This window comes from Amblyomma mixtum, chromosome 1 (genome assembly GCF_055824585.1).
Source record: "Amblyomma mixtum isolate Tamu chromosome 1, ASM5582458v1, whole genome shotgun sequence".
Classification (NCBI taxonomy): Eukaryota; Metazoa; Arthropoda; class Arachnida; order Ixodida; family Ixodidae; genus Amblyomma; species Amblyomma mixtum.
Genome location: NC_143012.1, coordinates 21,679,341 through 21,702,172, shown reverse-complemented (window position 1 = coordinate 21,702,172; position 22,832 = coordinate 21,679,341). Strand labels below are relative to the sequence as shown.

Below are 22,832 nucleotides of genomic sequence, written 5' to 3'. Positions count from 1 at the left end.
AACGTCCCAGAGCGATTCATGCTATGAGGGACGACGTAGTGGAGGGCTCCGTAAATTTCGACCACTCGGTGTTCTTTAACGTGCAGTGACATCGCACTGTACACGGGTACTTCTTCTGAAAGGGGTGGCCGTAACATAAAATACGCAAAAAAAAAAAACATATAAAAGCAGCGACTGCATTGAACCGGATGCATATATGCGAAGACACAACGGAATCTCACTTAGCTCAAAAACAAGAGAGCAAGAACATCTCAACCCCGCGATAAATTCTCAAACGCAGTGCTAAATCTGCGCTCAAAGACTACAGATGCGATTACTTTCTAAATTTAAATCTACATTTAACGCAGATTTTTATAGAGAGAGAGAATTCAGGACCGTAAGATCGAGGAACTATTTTGTTAGGATAAAGCTTAAAACTAGCTATGAATGTTTTGATTTCGATTATTACTTCTCCCATGCATAATTTCAGCATTCAATATTGCAATTATGAGAACAAAATTATCAGAGGAAAAATACTTCGTAAAATAAACAACAGACAAGTTTCCAATAGCAAAGTCGACCGAACAATACGCAAAAACTCAGGCAATTTAGCATGTGAGACAAAGTTTTCTCGTCTATTCCACCTAGTGGGCCCGACCTTCCTTTCTGAATAAATTCATTCATTCATTTTTTTCATTCATTCCACAGAATGAAAGCAGTACTCAAGTAAACTGTTCCAGTTGACGAAGGTTCTAGGGAAGGAAGAACATTCAAGCAGATTAATGCAGGCAGAATATTTTGTTTTCCTTAACTAATGTAAGTCCCAGATCGCCGAACTTACTATGCTCACGAAGGCGATGGGAAGTCCTGAGAGGACAACGGTCTTGGACGTTGCCTTTGTCTCCGTTGCAAAGTTGGCTTTGGGCTTCATCTCTGACAAACCAAGGACTCACATTGGAAGCGCACCACAAATGTCACCCCAGTCGCATAGTGTAGCCGAAGCACGTTCATCTCACAGCACTCGACATCTGCAGCGTTCTTGCCTTAAGGTAATCCGGGTGTTTTAGGGTAAGGGTAAGGGTAAGTTTTGAAAAAAGTCACAAGAACAGAGGAGTAAAACGAGCGTAAAGGCAGCACAAGAGGCACATGCGACGATTCTTGTTCCAAGATCGTTCACTATTCTTCATGCGTCCAATGCTCATCTGCACAGTACTGTTTTGAAGAGGGCCTCGTAACACAGAGCATCCTAAAGTGCAGGACTTAATTCGAAAATTGCCTGTTTCGAAACCACGAGCGCAAGAGTGTGTATGCAAAGAAAAAAACCGGTCTGGCCCCCCACCACTTGATCTGACGGCATATATTATATTTACTTCGGTGGTGCCCCCACGATAGAAGTGTTTGCTTTAATGCAATGTCGTTAACTAGTGTGGTCTATGTTACTGCTTCATTGTAGCCGACTACACCCCACGTAAGGAAGGTCGCTCAACCGTGATCAAGTGCATACAAGAAATAATTTAGCATCATAAACACTCAATCCAATTTTACAGAGACCTAGGCTGTAGATCTCTCCCCCCGCCTCTGTCCTGTAACAACGTTAAGTCTTCTTCATTAATCGAGTTTTAGAATTTCAGGCGTGAGTGGTCGCCTGCTGTTTTCGTTCTTAAAATATTAAGGACACGCGTTCCTAAACTGTTAATAATCTAAGTAGTCTTCAAAACCGCAAGCAGTATCTTCAAGAATCTGCCAGCTTTTCGGTCCCTGAACATCGCACACGTCGAGGTCTGACGTCACGTCTTGTTTGAAGGTGGTCGTCGGCTGCACGTCTGCTCAGGAAACTCGACTCGTGTCTCCAGTTCCCCCTACCAGAATAAGATTTCTGAGGCGAACGTGACCGAGACGGGGCCGACGTCTCCCACTTAAATATCGATCTCCCAGACCTCTTCACTTCTTCATCTTTCTCGCTTCTCTGGCTTACCCAATCCTAACACCGCCCCATCTATCAAAAACTTCGAGAACATCTTGAAAGGGAACGCGTGAGGTATTTCTCAACCTCTCGCACTAGTCTCGTCTCTCTCGCGACCTTGTTTAGAAAAGTCGCTCGCGAACTTTCCGAGCTAGTATCGAAAACTAAGTGTGTCCTCCTCTTTCCTATCGCAAGAGCTGGCAACGATCGATGTAGATTCTGGTTTTCGTGTTCACTAGTCTAGCCTACGGCTCGGAGTGTTCAAAGCGCTCGGCTTGACAAGGTAGTACGAATACGCTTTACTGAGCTTTAGAAGAAGGAATACGTTTTCATACGAGGAGCCCTACTTGAGAACTTCGAAGGAGAAACCTCTCACCCCGGGCACGGCTAACCGAATTGCGCGGAGAAGTCTCTTCACTATCTTTCTCTGATACTTGGCCTCCTTTTCGTTCTATTCAGGCCTAGAGCTAAAACTCACGGGCATCGAAGGAGAAACTTTTGAGAGTGTTGCGCCAATATTTGCGCTACCCGCGCCGCCGGCGCGCAAGCAAATAGTGTCCCCGCTCGCTTGCCGGGTCTCCGTTCCTACCGTGTTTCTCCTCACAGAGACGAACCGGGCAGAGACGAGACGAGCCCTAGTCCATCCAGTCCCTGGAGGCTTGTTTGTACGGAAACGTTTTCACCGGCCCTCCCTCTCTTCTTAGATTCGGATAATTCTTCCGAACGGAAGAAGAGAAACAGGAAGCAGAAAGAAGGAGTATTGCAGGAAGAAGGGCCCCACAACCGGGCCGGAGGAGGGGGACACCGGAAGCGTCCAATTTAGTCCTCCAATCAGGGCAACCTGAAAACGCTACGTCCTTCCCCGTTCTAACAGGATATAAAGGCTTCTTTCCGTCACCGCCTTCCTCTGTTTCCCCACTATATCTCTCACTCTCACTATCCGTTTCTCGCGAGAAAGAAGGTTGCGATACAGACGCGCTATTACTTCCGGTATGGCAGACGCACGTGCGCGAACAAACTTGCCCTGTTTCTTCTAGATCCTCCCCTCTATACTCGGCGGTGCTTCACGCAGGCAGGCGCTGAGTTACTGGGGAAGTAAAAGCAATCGCCCTTCGCGCGCAGGCTGGCGAGAATGAGGGTCCCGGAAATGAAGGAAGCACCCTGCGCGACGGCGGAAGAGAGAAACCGGAAGCGGAGTCGCTATTCGAACCGGATATAGCGTGTCCGGCGCACCCGGAACGAACGAAAAAGAAGAATTAACGCCTGAACATCCTAAGGCGGTATTCGAAGGGAAAGAATGGAAGCAGGAAGTTAACTCAAGGATGCCCTGAGCGACTTGGATAGAAGACGGTACTGCGCGGGAATAATTTAGGACGAACCAAAATACAGATAATACAACAATGCTACACACAAAAGCTGCACTGCGTAAGCTTTGTTAATGATAATGCGACAACGTATGATAAAAAGGCAGAGTGATACACAAGGAAGGCACTGAATCTTTGTTAGATAATTCAGTACCCCTTAAACCGGGACGACGCTCGGCTGTTACTACTAGCTCTGCTCATAGGCCCTCTAGTTTATGAATAAATTTAGGAAAGTAGAAAACCCATAAACGCAAAAAGAGAAAAAATGACTAAGAACTGCGCTGACCCAAAGGAGGCCCCAGCGTAATAAATACGCAGAAGAAGAGTGCAGAAATACCGAACCGGAAGTCCGCTATCATCCGCTCTTTCGCGAAAGAAAATCTACAAGGACGGTCGGTCAGGTGGGAAGGCACAACAAAAACGCCCCACCCCAAACGCCAAAGTCACTCAACACGCTCAAAACCGCAGCGCACACACACGCACAGCCCACTGGTCGTCAGAAGAAGAGGCACATTGTCACCGCTCACGACGCAGCGTCAGCACACACGGACAGCGCGAACTGGTACCGCACCACGGACTCCTCCGATGGAACACGGAGGTTTTGGGGTGGAAAGGAACGTGGAGGGAGCGGGGGGACCAAAACCTGGAAAACTACCTCGCCATCATTGTTTCCCTTCCTCGCACACAAAACTGCTATCCCTCTCTCACTTACTTTCCCTCGCTCTCTTCCTTACCACTCCAATTTAGCCAACCCACTTTTCCGACTACACGTTCTTTTTTATTAGAAGCACTTTCGCAGGACCCCCTGGAGGTCAGGCTTCGCTGCGCACGCTGTGTCGTTGCTACAGAGCCGCCCTTCTGCCAACTCCCCCCTCCCCGCAACGTGGAGAGGGAAAACCTTCGCCCGCGTTTTTGTCGTCCTGGTGACAAACAACCCAGCGTGAAATCGTGACGTGGGCTCCGCTTTGTGCATTTGGTGTCTAGTTTCATTTATGTATTTACTTGGTTTACGTGCCTTTTACACGTTTGGCTGGCTCTTGCTGGATACAGTGCGGTCGAGGACGCAGTGTCGTTGTTCGCCTGGGCGTATCTATAAAACCCGCGGTACAGTGAAGAGCTCCCGGTGCTTCACTGAGCGTGTAACGAGGTTTTTATCACGCCGCTCTTGTCTTCCAATGGATGACGCGGAAAAAGAAAGGAATGAAAGTACAGGAAACTGCCTCGTTACAAAAAAAAAAAAAAAACGGCCAAAATTTACAATTTTTGATCCTTTTCGCACGTAAAAGCCCTGATTGGCACAGAACAGCAATAACTGGTGGTTACTTTGGCGTATTTTCTCCGGCAGTAGACTCATTACAGGTAATGGTGATAAGATTACCTCATCCTTATCATTTTATCACGATGATGATCAGATGACCTGCTAAGAAGCTGCCAATGAGATGCAGCGCTCACATAATCAACTCGCTTTTCCCCTTACCTATGGGACGCTCAATATCTTATGGTGATGATGACAGTAAGAAAATAAGATAAGCAGAGATAATACTGCCCACTGAGTACCTAGTGCTAGTGTTCCGGTGGGATAACCATGCTGCTCTTTCCTCGTATTTGGCTGAGCTACTTGGTTGGAGAATTCCACGACACACCTCGGAAGTGTTCATCGCCAGAGGCGTTCATGGCTCGCCTGCATGCGCAGCTGGTTTTAACCATTGATAACCATGAGTCTCCTATTAATAACTATGAGTCTTACATATTAATAACCAGCCGGTTGGTCAAAATTACGAGTTTTGTCGAATTGTAGCTCCATCTACTAGGAGCCACTACGGCCGGCATTCAAACCCACGTCCACAAGCTAAGGACCAGAACGTCACAGCCATTTTACGGTAAACGAAAGGCGATTACCAACTGGTAGAAATTTTAAGCCCCTTTTACTTCCTCCTTTCAATGTCTTTTTCTCATCGAATTTTCTGTCCGTTCTTTGATTACCTACTTCTTCGATAACTGAGTGAGTGTACGTGATTCGCACTTCAATAAGTTTCTTCTAAAAGCCTAGCCGTGTTCCCATCAACGCCTCTCGTAGCGTCCCGTCCTTTCCAGCTGCATGCTATGGAAAAAAAATTTGCGAGGACACTTTGGCAACTAAAGTGTTGAGAGGCGAAAGCCGAGGACACTATGCCGTGACGGCTTCCGGTGGATGTGACGTCACACCGTTCCCGTGGCTATATCGATACCCAAATTATACATCTTTCAGGGATCGTAAGTGTTAATTACGCTTAATTACACATTTTTCCATCTAATTTGACACAAATTCGACGTTTTCCCGACCATTCTGTGATAATTTTCACTATGCCGTGACGACTTCCGGTGGATGTGACGTCACACTGTTCCCGTGGTTATATCGACGTCCGCGCTATTTCGACTCAATTTCGGCATTTTTGGCCATAATCAACTAACTAATCAATTTACAGTCATCAAACTTGGCTTCTAGGTTCATTTTTTACTCTTCTATCTTTAGCAACACTTGGTTTTCTTTTTTTTTTTAGCTCCCGAGTTAAACACGTGTGACACGCTTTGTTAACGGACGACAGTACGAGCCATTAAAGGCTTTCGCCTTAATATGAAACACCGATTCGCCCAAACTTAGAGCGTGGCAATCTCACAGACATGGACGTGAGGCGAAGTCGGTTTGTTATAACGCTCTAAAGACTGGTGTTTTAAATTACCAACGCAATAAAACCGAAATAGGTCAAAACAGAGGTTTCTTCATTGACCAACAACAAATTTTTCTGCCGCATGGGTTGATATAATTTATTTCTTCCCTCTTTGGTCACGCTCTATTAAACACAAAGCCGCACAAAATCGAATTTCTTGTTTCCATGGTTCGCAACCCTATGTTCAATAACTTTCTTTTTAGACTCCAACGCAATTACTATAATGCGGCCCCCCAGGCAGACACTAAATAAAATCGCGCAAAACCAAAAAATAAGGGCAGAAAATATGCGTTTCGTCTCGAACTTGGCTGCGGATGATTAACTTCGCATGCTATGTCTGAAAAAAAAAAATAGATAGGATTGGGTCACTAAAAGAATATACACGCTGTTCTTACTTCACAATCAACTTTAAGCGACCAATAAAACGAGTTGCGATGCTTTTAACTTTTTTAATTCCCGCAGTGTTTCAGTACCGTGGTAAAAGCGCGATAATATTCGCGTGGAATAGGCTCTTTTTTTCTACGCGAAACATAATGCGTTTCGAACACACCGCGATGAACTGCTCTAAAAGTCAGATAAAAATGAATTTATGAAGGGAAACGCTTTCAATTTTCGGTTCCATCTTGTTACAGTTTTCTCCCTTTCTGCATCATCGTGCGCTGTTCATTTATTTATTGTTTTTAATATTATTTCTGACGTGTTTCGCGAATGCCAGAGCATAATGAACGGCAACGAATGATGAACCCTGTCGGGAATGATGAAACTCTGGCAAAAGGTAATAAATAATGCGGTCATAAAATAACAATGCATGCCGTTGAATAATCGTAGCGTGGGAGCGAAATCCACGCTCCCAGCTTCGTCTCTGTCAAACTTTTCCCGCCCTGAGCAAGCTGTAAATATTCATATTAACAAACTTTAAAAAAAAAACGCGCTTTTTGACCGAAAAGGAGGCAGGTCAAATAACATCTGTCTCCTTTTTTTTTTATTTTTGTCCTGACAAGTTAATTCTCTCTTTTTTTAAACTTCATCTAGTAACACTTATTCTTTTTGTTGTTGTTATCGCCTTATTCAGCCTTTCGCCTTTCAGCACTGAGCAACGTTGTATTGTGATGTGTCGTTTTTCATTCTATTGTATTGCATTATATTTTATTGTATTAACATTTTATTCTCAATTGTATTTGCTTTGTCTCCTCCCCCCACCCTTATGTAATGCCTCAACAGAGGCCTTTAAGGGTATAATAAATGATGATGATGATAACAGGCGTAACAATGTCGATCATTTTTAATGAGCTATTGCTTACTCACGATGCTTACGCATAATGCCGAAGCACGATACATATTGTGAAATTTTAAAACTGTGCTCGCCTTCGAATTCTGTCGCCCTTCAATTTTGCGATATAACCTTGTGCCCTCAATCTACAAATAAAAAAGCCATTCAGTACATTTTAGTTATTTACTCGTGTGTTTATTGCAGTCAGTTAAGTAAATAATGTCCGCTTTAACGAAAATTCAAACTAAAGAGAACACACCGAAGTACATTTCACGGCTTTTGAAAGAAAAATCAGTATTGAGTAACTTCACACATCTGGTATGTCATAACCGTGTTGTATTGTTTAACAGTATTTTTCTTCAACAAAAGGGCGCCTGCGTAGATGATAAACCATTTCACAATAGTATCGAGCAGATCTCACACAGAGCGCGTCCAACAGAGGCTTCTGTCATATCGCTGCAAACAACTTGTAAACCTGGTACCGTAACGAGAACTATAAGTCGAAGGCAAACTTTAGTTAACGTTTACCACCAAGAGGAGAAACGGCTTTGTTGGCAACTGTCCAACAGTGAGTAAGCAGAATGGAAGCTCGGCTACCGTTGTAGATATGTACAGATCATTTTGGAGTTGACATTTATGGCTATGCGGCCGCCGCGGTGGCTCAGTGGTTACGGCACTCGGCTGCTGACCCGAAAGACGCGAGTTCGATCCCGGCAGCGGCGGTCGTACTTCGATGGAGGCAAAATTCCAGAGGCCCGTGTACTGTGCGATGTCAGTGCACGTTAAAGAACCCCAGGTGGTAGAAATTTCCGGAGCCCTTCACTACGGCGTCCCTCATAGCCTGAGTAGCTTTGGAACGTTAAAACCCCGTAAACCATAAACCGTTTATGCCAATGCGTTCCTTTCTAGCTACTCCGTGCATCATTCTGTATCCGGCTACGCGACCGCCTGCGATCTACTATTTAATACGCGATAGCTTAGAAGCCTCAGTGCAGCAAAAACCCCGTGCCGTCCGGCGTCGTCCGGAACATTCTGATTGGCTGTCGGGCAGTGAGGTCATCAGAGCCGTCATCAGACCGGAGAAATCTTATTGGCGGGAGGGACTCGACGTCACCAGACAAGAGAATGCACATTAGTTGAAGAGAAGGGACGTCACCAAAACAGGTTGGTCTTTGTGAAGCTTCTACCTGACGCCAGATGGCAGGTGGTAAAAGGAAAGGGCTTGGGAAGATGGTTTGTGGTTTATGGAGATTTAACGTCTCTAAGCGACTCAGGCTATGAGGGACGTCGTAGTGAAGGGCTCCAGAAATTTTGAACACGTGGAGTTTTTAAACGGGAACTGAAAGTACACGGGCCTCTAGAATTTCGCCTCCATCGGAATTGGACCGCCGTGGCCAGGATCGAAACCGCGTCTTTCAAGTAAGCAGCCGAACGCCATAACCACTGGTCCGCCACGGCGGCAGCTCGGAAAGAGGAAGCTGGATCTCGTAAACCTCACCAATCACTTCCGGCAAAGGCATCAACAGACTCTGCTGCTATCGCATTGCGAACGCATAATGGAATTAGCTGTCTATGTGTTTTTTTTTTTTGATGCTACGCATAATTGTACTTTTATAAGTGAGATACGCCTTGCGGTCAGAGGCCTAACAATGCACGAAAACCCTAAACTTTCACCACCGAGACTTGCTTCCGGCAACAGGCGCAATAATACCGCCCGAGGACTTCCTGCTGCCGAATGCAATATCGCACTGTCTCATGCTGTGTCTTCGCACGAAACTTGATAACGGGCGTCACTGCGAGCTTTATTTAGTCCCGAAACGCTCTGGTACGACTCGCACTAACGCAATTTCGCGAGAAAAGCAATCGTCTCTATCGTAATAATACGCTGATAGAGGTTTTTTTTCTTTCTTGCCTCTCAACCGCATTCTCTCTCAATAACAATGGCGAAACTGTGGGAAAGTGAACCACACTGCGTGGCTCTACTAATGAGTTCAGCAACGCGGAAATTAAATGTCTCGTTGTCTTGCTTTACGCTTTATTTTGCAGCGACACTATGCGCGTGGTTAAAACTGGCAGGCTGTCCGGTTCCTATTCTGCAAGTCCCGAAAGGTGACACCGAAAATTAAACAACACAAAAAAGCAGAATCTCGTGCTACAAGGAAGCAGTCACCGCATTAATTCGGGCTAGGTAGTTTTCCACGGCTGTAAAATTAGCGCAGACAACAGGACATACATAAGAGTAGGGACAACACGAGTATTGTCTCTACTCTCGTTGTCTCTACTCTTCTGAGCGCCCAATATTTTCGTGTTAATTTTGTCGACAAGGAAGAAACACCGGACATCATGCAAGCGTGTGGTTAGATAGAACGATCAGGTTCCGCTTGCCCGATACCCGCATAAGTATGTAGTTAGTGCTAGTCCTGTTTGTTCTGGGACTTTTGTTCTGCTGGTACATCTCGCTTGTCGTTTTGCGGTTTATTATTAAGACAGCCGTAGGTGAACCGGTACATTAGAAACCATGAAGCCGTTTTTTTTTTTGAACCCTCCGCAATACCGGTACATCTGTGTACTCCTGCTTTTGAACCACCTCGGTCATTGAAGTATTTTCTTTCATCGCTAATGCGGAGTATTTTTAGGAAGGGCGTGGCCTTTCAGCAACATTTGTACCAATACCACCACCACGCCGGACTTGAGACAAATGGAATTCCCCCGTCATCCACATACTCTAATGACCTTTAAAGGGACAGTGAGGAGAGCTCTATTAATATTTTTTAAAGCAAAATTCCTTAGTTCGGCATTCCATGGCTTTGTTGCCACTTGGCCGGCAGCGAAAGATGCATTTATTTCTAAGAAATATGGATTCGAAGTTGAAAAAGTTTTTCCCGCCGCTCTGATTCAAACTTGGGATTCTCTTATGACGACACAGGACTAAGTGACGAGAAACATGACGTGCACATGACGTAACGCAGACTGCGTGATTTCTGGCGGCCCGCAGTGCGGCCTAGCAGCAGCCGAAAAGAAAGCTACCGCTGGCCGCACGTTGAAGGCATCTATCGGCTATTGCGGCCGTCGCTACCATCGCTTCGTTTACGTTTGCACCGGCGTTTTGCCAGCGTTACGATGGATCCCGCTCTCGAACTCGTCTACGAAGTTATCGCAAATAGACACCTTTAGCATACCGTGCACCTTGTTACCGTTAGCGGAATACCGGGAGCCCGTCTACCGCCGGTGAGCAACCGCTGATTGGTCCCGATGCTGCAGGCGCGCGCGTAGCTGCCGGGTACGTGGCGCCATCTGGCGACGTCAAGGAGATTTGCGCATGCATTGGCTGCGCCTCAGTGATTTGTGTTTATCGTGTCTTAGTGTTGCTAGAACCATTGGTTCTAGCAACACTGTTTTGTCCTATGACGTCACCACGCTTGTACTTGCGAGTTTGGCCTGTGGCGGCGATACCTGTATTTTGGTTCTTGCTCTTTTCTACGTTACAAGAGCTTTGTTATCAGTATGAGTGGCGTTTTTGTAATGAGGAGCTGGTATTCTGTCGATACAAGCCAACTTCAATTTCTCCTCAGTGTCCCTTTAACAGCACCAACACCCCAATGCCCGCGTTGCCCGTATTACTCGTCTACTTCGTGTAACTTAGAAACGACACAATACGAAATACACATCATGAGAGACTAGGACCTAGGAAGCAAGCAGTAGGACAAACAGGCAAGCCCAGCGAATGTTCTTTCGTTTGCATCCTAAGCTTTCTTCAAGCCCGACCTGCATTTCCTACTAGTGCGAAAGCACAATTCGAGATAAAGCTCGTGATAAACCTCGAGCAATATCTTGAGATGTTTGCGGGTTTGTGCCAAGGTTTGCGATGTTTGTGGGTTCGTGCGAAGTGAAAGAAATAAACAAAAATATCCGCGACTGGGATCTCAACTCGGGGCGGCGCGAACAGATCAGCTTCACTGGCCACTGCGTGAGAGCACTAGGCTGTCGCCCCAACCGAACATGCCTCGTGTTAAACGGCAACAAACATTCGCGCTGTGCATTGCACATCGTCTTCTTCACGAACTAATACTTGCGTCAAACTAATATTCGCGCTTTCAGCTATGTGGCGGTAGTGACAGAGAGATGTGCGCTGCATATCTGGCGTAGACAACGTTGTGGCAGAAGCACGGCCCCTAGAGCAATAAGCGTTGGCGTTGGCAGCATTGCTGCAGACACCCGGCACCGGACCGCTAGCGTGTACATTGGGTAAATCGGCATTGACGATGAAAACGTTGAAGACGCGCATAAATGGTCAGTCAAAAGTTCCCAGGCTACAGGTTCTTCTTTCGAGCAGTATAGTCATAAAGTAACGTAATGTCATAAAGATGTCATACAATAGCCGCCGCGGTGGCACAGTGGTTATGGTGCTCGGCTGCTGACCCGTAAGACGCGGGTTCGATGCCGGCCGCGGCGGTTGAATTTCTTTGGAGGAGAAATTCTAGAGGCCCGTGTACTGTGCGATGTCAGTGCACGTTAAAGAACCCCAGGTGGTCGAAATTTCCGGAGCCCTCCACTACGGCGTCTCTCATAGCCTTAGTCACTTTGGGACATCAAACCCCATACACCAAACCAAACAATATCATAGAAATTCTACGACATTTGTATGAAGAAGCCTCTATCAGGTTATTGCATCATACAACTTTTTACAGCAGATTAGTTTACGATCGTAGTGAGAGAGGACAGCTTATCAGAGTTCTACCTCACAAACGCAGTCAGAACCAATGTGCGCAGTAACTTCCACACGAAAACGTGAAGCCTTTGTGAATGTGAACACGTGTATGGGGCAACAGAGGAAGGGTTATTGCGGAGGGGGGAGATGCCCTGACCCTGGCGACAAAAAGGTCAGACCAACTTTGTTGCGACAGCCTCGGGGCAACAACAATTTGTACGAAAAAATCCGACGCCGCTGTCTCTGTTGCCGGTCGGATTAGCCCAAGCGAGCGCCAAACACGGCGCGGGTACCTATCCCGTCCGACACAAACAAGGGCACGTCGGGAAGTGGTGGCCTCTGGCGGCAAAATAAAAGTGCAAAAAACACCGCCAAAGCGTCGCTCCCGGCGCAGAGTTTGGTTCGAAGCTGGGCGCAGCGCGGCGAGGCTAAATATAGCCCGGCGACGTCAGAAGAGAGTTTCGCCGCTCAACTATAGCGTCAGCAACGTTGCCGGGAAATATATCGCAGCCGGGCTCTGGCACCCCCGAGTTTAACGAGGCGGATTAGGAGTGACGTGTGTCGGAGAGACGCTTCGCGAGTTTGAAAAATCAACGAAAAGCTGCGTTGCTGAGCTGTCTGGATCAAAAAGAAGTGGATACTGTAAAATTAAAACTCTTGACTACAAAACTTTACTTGCTTACTTATTTATTTGTTCGTTTGTGCGTTTGTTTTCTGGATTTTTTAATTTTTCTTCGCATTCCTCCTTTGGTTTTGTGACTGAGCAGGTCAGAAAAAAGGTAAGCGAGTGAGCGAGGGAAGAACTGAGTTGCCGAGTGAAGGAAATACATTGAGTATGAAAAACGCTGATCAAGTGAGCTACTGGATTAGCCAGTGGAATGAGAGGCAATGCTGAACAAGGGAATTATTGATGGTTTATGGTTTTACGGGGGTTTATTATCGTCCCAAAGCGACTCAGGCTATGAGGGACGCCGTAGTGAAGGGCTCCGGAAATTTCGACCACCTGGGGTTCTTTAACGTGCGCTGACATTTCACAGTACACGGGCCTCTACAATTTCGCCTCCATAGAAATTCGACCACCGCGACCGGGATCGAACCCGCGTCTTTAGGGTCAGCAGCCGAGCGCCTTAACCACTGAGCCACCGTTGCGGGTTAGGTAATTAATTGAAAGAGAGAATCAATCAGAATGAGCGGGTGAGCTAGCGAACAAGACAACCAAAAACTCTAAATGAGTGACAGACTCAGTTAGTGAACACGGGGGTGAGCTTGCGAATGGGAAATATAGTGACACAACGAGTAAGTGGTAGAAAATGAGTGAGTGAATCACTCAGCTATACAAGAGACTGCTTACATTTTCACTCTGTCAGTACAGTAAACAATCAGATATCAATCAATCAATCAATCAATCAATCAATCAATCAATCAATCAAATTAAATAAATCACTTATTATATAAGATATATAAATTACAAGCTAAAAACGCGACAAAATTAGTTACTGGTTGCAATAGTTAGAGACTAAATTCATCACAGTAACATTATGCAGTAACAGTGACACGAAAAAGGTACGATGACGTGGACAACCTTAATTCGTGGAAGTGGTCTTAGCCCGGAATGAACGGGAATAGCGCTAGATAGGGATTTCATGTGAAAAGATATGTTTCAGCAACATTTACACCTCAGAAAACCCAAACAGTCCATTTAATACATTTTGCGTGTATAGTAATAGATAAAACACTAACCACCAATATTGTTTTATGCTCTGCACCGCACAGCGTCTTCCGAATCTATGCTCACCATACTCAACAATACCGGACAAAAGCATTTTTGAGCGGTAAACCATTTATGAACGCAATTCTTTCATATAATGTAACATTTCACTATAGCAATCAACACAACCGCAGATCACCCGACGGCAGTCTTACTTTTTTTTTCTATTAACGTTCATCATGAGTGTTCCCCATTGGTTTCCTAAGGCAGTCTTAACTGTTCAATGCGATTGATGGAAACGCTTTAAAAGAAATATTTGGCTACATATCAGAAGAATGGACCATTTCCTCCAATATTTCAAGCAGTATCTTCCAATTTTCCAATTTTCAAAAATTTAGTCCGAGACTGTTGTATATGCAAGCCACATTATCTGAGACTAATGCAAGCGTTGCTCCCGATGACGGAGGCGTTCGCGTCAAGAATACCGTCAGACGACGTCGGGGTGTGAAGCAGAGGAGTGCAGGTCCCTTTCTGTCGTAATTAATTAACGCAAAGGCGGTGCGGCGCCTCATTAGAATAATTGCTGAGAGCTCTTCGTACGGAACATCCTCCATTTCTCAAAGTCAAAATCAAGACGGCAGAGGAGGAGGTACGATCGTCTTACGCGTCTCTCACAAGCGAATACTTCATTTATCTCGAGCTCCTCTACCCAAAAAATGCTTTTATTTATCTTTAACTCAGCCCGCTCTTTCCAGCCTTTTTCAGGGTCTCACACGGAGCTATACGTCACGTCGTCTTCCAAAATTCCTGCGTGACTCAACCCTCGGCAGCACTATTTCAGTCCCAATTCATAGCGGCTCATCTGGAAGCCGACGGCTGAAAAGAGTGAACAGCGAGGATTAGGCAATGCGGACAAGAGTAAGGAAAGCGAGGAGGTTCTTTTAATTAAGGAACGACTTCTTTGAACCGGGCACTGTGTGCGCTCTTCGCTTACGACAAAAGCCGAGACGAGAGCTGCCTTCCTTTAAGTCCAGAGAGAAAGAAACAAAAGGAGGTTTCAGCTCTCTGAGGCGTGAACAATAGAGAGCTTTAGCGAGGCGTACGAGTGTTTGCGTTGTCGCAACATCATCGTTCCCAGACGAGAGTGGAGGCACCGCTCGACAGCCGTGCTCTTTTCAAGCACTGAACCATCAAAAGAACAGTCAGTTTTAGCTCCCCGTCGCCGGATCTATAGAGAGTTTTAGCGGGGCGCATAAGTGTTAGCGCTGTAGCAACACAGTCGTACCCAGACAGTCGAGAAGGGAAACAAGAGCATCTCAGCAGTTGTTTGCTTTGCGGTCCTGAATCCCTGGAAACAATAGGCAGTTTTAGCATTCAGACACAGGGAAAAAAAAAGAGTTTTAGCGAGGCATGCGTGTGTTTGCGCTGTCGCAACACAGCCGTGGCCAGACAGTCGAGGAGAGAAATAAGAAAACCTCAGCAGTTGCCTCCTTGTCAGCCCTGAGCCTCCCAAAACAATAGGCAGTTTTAGCTCTCCGACGGAGGAATGAATTAAAACTCTAGCGTGGCGAACATCAATTATCGTATAACACAATCATGCCAACAGAGCTGCAAATGAAAGCTATGACGCTGTGCAGAGTTGCGTTTGATCGAAAAACCACTCTCGGCTACACTTGACCTCGTGTCTGTGTAGAACGTGCAAGAACTGCTCAGCACATGATAAAAGGCAAAACTAGACAGCAGCTGATGCCTCTCAGATAATGTGCTTGCGTCCACATGGCTTGTAGGCCTAAGTGGTTGTAATTTCGCTCAAGCGCGGCTTGTAAAACCAAGCTTCTGACTCTGAGAGAGGCTGTCGCTTTGTATGCAGGGCAAGTGCGCTGCTAGAACGTTCTGCAGAACTCTCACGCCTTGTGTACACTCGGGTAAAACACTCTTCTAGGACCAAAATGCAACACACAGTGCTATTTTTCATCAATGAAAGGTTCCATTATAATCCGTTCTATAGAAAATAAAATAAAAATAGCGTATCATGTAAAGGGTGTCCCAAGTTGTCACAAGGGTTTTGCCGTTGTTTGTCGGGGACAAAAGTTTTTGCACCAAGTGCTTCTTAAACGAAGGCCATAGCTCTATTACTAGCCGGCGGCTGGAGGCCAAACCTGTGGAGGTGAAAGTCAAAATGCTGTTCTTTCAGCTCCATAAGTATGGTCTCCAGTCTGCGGCTTATAAGAGAGCTATGGGCCTTCGTTTAAGGAGCACGAGGTCCAGAGACTTTAGTCCCCGACTGCAGTTGAGCGGGAACCACCACTTGTTTTGCTTTATCTGATTCCACCTTTCTGTCACCGACGAGACATAGCGCTGCTAGTACAGCGTGAGAGAAAGCCATGTTTTTTGGCCGTAATCGCCACAGGCGATGTGAACATTCGATTCGTTCTGACCAAACCGGGAAACGATCCCACCACACCACCAAATGCCGCGCAATGTTCACTGTTTGCCGTACTTACGCGTATGAAACGCCTGCGGCGTACTCGTTTATGCCCGCGAAACAGTGCTTCAACACGGTAACTGCGCGCAAAATTCCGAAACACTTTAACTCCGTACCACAGGTGGGACTGCTGCGCCAGAGATCAGCCTTCACTGAAGCCTTTCAGTCAGCGCCCTCCGTAAACGATTCATTATCAGTGGGTCCAACCGCGTAAATGTCATGCCTAGGTTGATGCCTAACTGAGCTGCAGGCCGCCATGTCCACGAGTCGTCTACATTAGAGCTTTTAAACGCTTTTAACACTAGTAGTGATTCCCTAACATGAGTGGGACATTGTCATGGTTAGCTTTATGACATTTCCAACATATTAATAGGCACTGCACGGCAAGCAAAAAAATTGCTGAAAGTTTAACTCTTCTAAACATGGTTATACAAAGTGAAAGCGGGCGATATCCGCGGGGTGGTCAGATGTCGCTTGCTGACGACGTTGCAAGGTCCTCTGCATAACGTTCAGAGATGCCTCTGCTTCGCTCGGATTCATACGGAAGCGCACAATGCTTAGGCGATGGTTGCGACTGAGGGAAGGATGAAAAGGAAAAGTGCACGGGCCTGCCGACTGGCTCGAGCCGAGCCACCACCGCTGCCACGTGCAGATAGCAGAGAGTTGAAAGATAAGAGGAAAGAGAAAAATTGAGGAAAGACGCGCGTCGCAACAAACGCGTCCGCCGAAGCGGACGCTGGCTGAAAAAAAAATTGGCAGAGGCTTAGCTTGGTTAAGCCCGGTAAGTTGCGAAAGCAATAGCCCTGGCTGCACCTGATTTGCCTGGTGGTGTGTCTTAGTAAAGCTTTTTTATGAAAGTTTTGCCCATTTGTTTTACATGGCATTATACTCACCACACGAGGACCCCCACGTGCTGGGAGATTTATGCGTGCCTCGGTCGCCAAAAGGAGCTGCTGACGCTAACGGATGATTGTCTAGAAGCTTCCCTCTTCTTTCACTCCCACTTCCTCCCTTCCTGTACGGTGCGGTTCGGGGGTCCACCGAGATGACAGAGAATTTCCTTTCCTCAAAAAGCGTTGCGTTCAAAGGGCAAGGCATCGCGCCGAACGGGTGCTGGCGTTCCTCCCTTCCTGTTATTCGGGTGTCCACCGAGATGACAGAGAATTACTGCGCCATGCCTTGCCCTTTGAACGCACCGCTTTTTGAGGAAAGAAAATGGCGCAGTAATTCTCTCTCATCTCGGTGGACATCCGAACCGACCGCTAAGCGCGCCGCGCGCAGCAGGAGCGGGAGTTAGGCCGCGCTTGGTAGCTGCGGCCTCGCTACACGACGACGCAAGTTGGAGCCCCGCTCTTGCAGCTGTGACGTCAGACCGCTAAGCGCGCCACCCGTGGCAGCAACAGGAGTTAGGCCGCGCTTGGTAGCTGCGGCCTCGCTACGCGACGGCGCGAGTTGGAGTCCCGCTCTTGCAGCTGTGACGTCAGACCACTAAGCGCGCCGCGCGTGGCAGGAGCAGGACTTAGGCCGCGCTTGGTAGCTACCGGCCTCGCTACGCGACGGGCTGAAAGTGCAAGCAGTATTGCTTTCGCAATAAAACAGATAAGCGGCCCTAGGACCTCTCGAGCGGTGCGCTCCCCTTTAAAACGCGGCTAAGCGCGCGACGAGTCAAGCGATCTTGCAGCGAAAGAGCGCATGCGCGGTGGCTCCAGCTGCGGCGGCGGCGAGAGCGCGCCCGCCGGCGGCGGAACCACCAGGGCGAGTGACGTGGCTAGCCACATTGTCGAGCCAGCGCAGCTCCGGAGCGGCTGAAGGTCGCTGAAGGTCAAAGCGACGGAGTCGGCGAAACTCGCGGAACATGGCGCTGTAAAGCTTTCGCTTTAAATAACTTGTTCCACATGGCTTTTAATTTTCCGCGACATACAAGTGACTTGGACCCGCGAGACCTGCGGCCCCCATATGGCTAAACCCCTAAGACTACGCTACCCGAGCACACGTCATCATCCGTCATTCGGGTGCGAGCGGGTGCATACGAGTACAACACCACTGCTAATAGGACAGACCAACGTGGGAGTACTTGAGTGGCTACGACGCCAGCAGCGACGTCATTCGTTAGCGTTCTGTCGCGTATATAGTTTGTTGGAGCGGACAGCATCTTGTCTCTTTTACCTGTGCGTGCTAACATTTTATCTTTTCTTGGCAGGGCAGCCGAGTAGTCTTTAGTCGTTGTGGCGGGCGTGTGCATGTAGCTGCATGGTCAGCAGTGTCTCGTGTAGCACAGCCTAGAGCACCTTGGGGAGGACTGCGAGATCCTTCTGCGCTACGAGGACCCGGTCGTGCAGGCCATCGCCACCGGCCGGGCTGCCAGTGTTATGGACCTCAGGAACATAAACGCTTGAGTGCAGTGGGGCCATGCGGGGGCCCGGGAGCCGGCGTGCTTCAAACTCCTATGTTTAATAATAAAGTTTATGATGATGATGATGATGATGCCAAAGCGGCTAGCCGACCGTTTTAGCCCGAGGTTCTTTAAACCGGGCTCAGGTGGCCTCGGATCGGGGATTCACGAAGGATCGCATGCACTCATTCAGTGAGCTGACCCAGGCATACAGAGCCTCTCGCCAGCTCTACCCCCCGCCCCACCCCTCCCTAGATAACAGACACGCAACACTCTGGCGCAGATTACAAACACATACTCTCCCCTCGCCCCTTACCCTAACCCACTATCATCCCTCCTTCCCCACTCCTGCTTGCGCCCTATGCCCAGAACCCTTCGCTTCTTCCCTCCACATCCTTTCCCTCTGCCCGGCGGACCCTCCCCCGCGGGACCTAGAGAACCTCAAGACCTGGGAGGACTGGGAGACCCTGCTGCATTCGGAGGACCCGGCCGTGCTCTCTCTCTCTCTCTCTCTTACTCGTCGGGTGATACCATGGCTTGCACACCCCGATGAAGAGGAACGTTCACTCAGACGTATGCATTCTGTACGCTTAAATATATACCCTTTTAGAAAAAACTTCCCAAACTGCGGACATTTCATAAAGCGCGCAACCGGAAACTGCAAAATTGCAAGTAGACCCGATTGTCGCAAGCGCTAAAGCTTCATCGCCATATTACAAAACGCACCTAAGCGCAAAGCCTAATTCCGTAATTTTCGCATCCTCAATGTGCGAGCACTTTGGAAATTCGTTAAACACATGTTTCTCTCATTTCGTTCTCGTTATTGCACACAGCTGATATTGAAAATTTTAGAGTTTATCTCGTGAAGAAGATTCTAAGGAGAATATAGTAAGCATTAAAGCTGCGTAGTAAAAGACGGTTGTCCACCTTTACTGAAACTGCGCGGTTCGGGTGTCCACCGAGATATGTGAGGCATGTACGGCGTCATTTCCGTTCCTCAAAACTGATTTTCATTTTTCAAAATTGGTTTTTGAGGAAAGGATGTAACATCACATATCGGTTCACACGAACCGCCCCTTAAGGGAAGGGGGGAGGTGGGCGTGAAAGAAGAAAGGGAGAAAGAGGTGCCGCAGTGGAGGGCTCCGGAATAATTTAGACCACCTGGGGAAGCTGAAAATTGCTTTTTAAGAAATGCGCCATAACTGTGTCACTTTTCGGTGGACATTTCACAATGATGGAAGAGCTGAAGAAGAGAAAAAACTTATTTTGAGGAAAGGAGGGCGCAGTGACTCACATCTCGGTGGACACCTCAACCACGCCATGAGGGAGAGGAAGAAGGTGGGAGTGAAAGAAGAAAGAGGGAAAAAGCTGGCGTGCTGAAATTGAAACTGAAATTGGTTTTTGGGAAAGGGAATGGCGTCGGGAACTCTAATCTGTTGGCAACGTGGCATGGGCTTTGGTTATGTAGGTCATTTGAAGGTCAAACTTGCGGCCACTGCGAAACTGGCTTTACCTAGTTTAGTGAAGCAAGCTTTCGCTTCAAAAGGCGCCCATGTGCTGTGCGATGTCAGTGCACGTGAAAGATTGGTTTGGTTTGGTTTATGGGGGTTTAACGTCCCAAAGGGACTAAGGCTATGAGAGACGCCGTAGTGGACGGCTCCGGAAATTTTGACCACCTGAGGTTCTTTAACGTGCACTGACATCGCACAGTACACGGGCCTCTAGAATTTCTCCTCCAAAGAAATTCAACCGCCGCGGCCGGGATCGAACCCGCGTCTTTCGGGTCAGCAGCCGAGCACCATAACCACTGAGCCACCGCGGCGGCCATGCCTGAAATTCAATAATAAGGCATATCTATCACTGTTTAATCTGAAACGGCCTCCTGACGTAAAATATTGTCTTCGGAACCAGGAATCATGGTTGGTCCCGTTTTCTAGGACGGGTCAGGGGTGGAACAGCATTGAAAATCGTATAAGCAGGCTTCTAAATGAGTTAATATCTCAAAAGATGTGAATGTATACAGCATGAAACCGGCCGAACTTAAAGCGTATCTGCTAAAATTTAGAATAAATGTGTCTGCAACCGATCACTCCTCAAGGTCAAAACAACTAAATCTTTGTAGCAGTTCTATTGTGTACCTAATCTCGTTTTCATTGTTATAATTATGTAATGTTGTTTCAGTCCTTAGCGATGCTTTTGTTGCACTGTACGCCAGCAATTTGTAAGGGCGCAGGGGCCCTGTCAGCTCTCTTCTGACAAGCTTTTTTGTCCCGGTTCCCTGCATTTCTTTGTATGGAGTGCAAAATAAATCTTTGATTTGATTTGATTTGAAGATCACCAGGTGGTCGAAACTATTTCGGAGGCCGCCAATACCACACCTCTTTCTCTCTTTCACTCCCACCTTCCTCCCTTCCCTCACAGAACGGTTGAGGTGTTCACCGAGATATGTGAGTTTCCGCGCCTGTCATTTCCTGATAACCACTCACATCGCTTCGGTCTGTACATACGTATGCGAAAAATATGAATGTGAACGCTTAGTTACACACCGCATTGACTCAATGGTTAGGGTGGTGGTTTGCTTTGGTTTATGGGGTTTAACGTCCCAAAGCGACTCAGGCTATGAGGGACGCCGTAGTGAAGGGCTCCAGAAATTTCGACCACCTGGGGTTCTTTAATGTGTATTGACGTCGCACAGTACATTTGCCTCTCGAATTTCTCCTCCAAAGAAATTCAACCGCCGCGGCCGGGATCGAACCGGCGACTTTCGGGTCAACAGTCGAGCACCATAACCACTGAGCCACCGCGGCGGCAGGTTAGAGTGGTGGTGAAAAATTTACGCTCGGCTACTAAGCCGGACTACCCGGGTTCGAACCCGACCGCGGCGGTCGCCTTTCGATGGAGGCGAAACACAAAAGGCGCCCGTGTGCTGTGCGATGTCAGTGCACGTTAAAGATCCCCAAGTGGTCGAAATTATTGCCCCCCACTACAGCACCTATTTCTATCTTTCTGCTCTCTTTCCTTTATCCGTTCCCTCACTGCGCGGTTCAGGTGTCCACCGAAATGTGAGACAGATACTGCTCCATTCCTTTCCTCAAAAAAAAAAACAATTTTCAATTTTGCAACGCTTAATTCACAATGAGTGGTTATTTTCTTTTCTTCTTTTTTAATTCGGCATCTAACAGGTTGGCTGCGACTGAGAGAAGAATGAAAAGGAAAGTGCACGGGCCTGCCAACTGGCTCAATCCGAGCCACCACCGCTGCCACGTGCAGATAGAAGAGTGTTGAAAGATAAGCGGAAAAAGGAAAAGAGAGAGTAAAGACGCGCGTCGCAACAACCGCGTCCGCCGGAGCGGACGCTGGCTGAAAAAAACAGATACTATCAGACACATCAAATGAAATATCATGCACCCAGAGTAAAATCACTCAGGAAAGACAATAAATATGGTTCTTACTAGCGCCAGAAGAACAGTCCTTCACAGCACGCAAATAAGGTGTTCCCTTTAATGTGGCATCGACATATACGTACGTCGCGGTAAGAGCCCAAAGAATAATAGAGACGTGTCACTCACACAAGGCGGGAGGAAGCTTTTGGCCTTCAGGTCCATCTCTTGGAAGTCTTTCACCTGAAAGGGGAACGGATTAAATGCTTGTAATCATAAATGATAGTTGTGCCTGGTAACTGTAGGTAGCGTCTGTTTTAAAAAGAACAGCATCAAGAGAGGAATTGATTTACAAGATAAAGAAGCTCTGAGGATCACCCCTAAACCTTCTATTAAATGTTTATTTTGCTGTGTGAAGTAAGCAACAGAAATGGGATAAGGAAGTTTCGGTATAGTAGATTTCTATACAGCTTCTGTGGAAGCTATAGCCTTCCTTTGTAGCCGTATAGATGACATTAGTGGATGCTAACAAGTAATTGCTCCCTTATTGCAAAATACATTACAACACATAAAATACAGCATGCCGAATTCACAATCGTATTCACAAACAGTCAGTACGTGGTGCAGCTAGTACCTAGTTCCGATACCTCTTGTTCTTATAGACCACAAAAAAATGAATAGCCTCAGCGGTGCCTCAGTGGTTATGGTGTTCGGCTGCTGACCCGAAAGACGCGGGCTCGATCCCGGCCGCGGCGGTTGAATTTCTTTGGGGGAGAAATTCTAGAGGCCCGTGTACTATGCGTTGTCAGTGCACGTTAAAGAACCCCAGGTGGTCGAAATTTCCGGAGCCCTCTACTACGGCGTCTCTCATAGCC

At 47.3% G+C, this 22,832-nt stretch overlaps 1 protein-coding gene across 1 annotated transcript in view; it reads right to left on the bottom strand.

Moving 5' to 3' along the window:
- The window catches only part of LOC149365698 (uncharacterized), a 154,189-nt gene that overhangs the window by 92,079 nt on the left and 39,278 nt on the right, over nucleotides 1–22,832 (bottom strand). Inside the window, exon 4 of the mRNA XM_089545302.1 lies at nucleotides 22,147–22,200. Within this exon, the coding sequence (XP_089401428.1) occupies nucleotides 22,147–22,200 (54 nt within the window). The remainder of the gene's footprint in view (nucleotides 1–22,146; nucleotides 22,201–22,832) is intronic.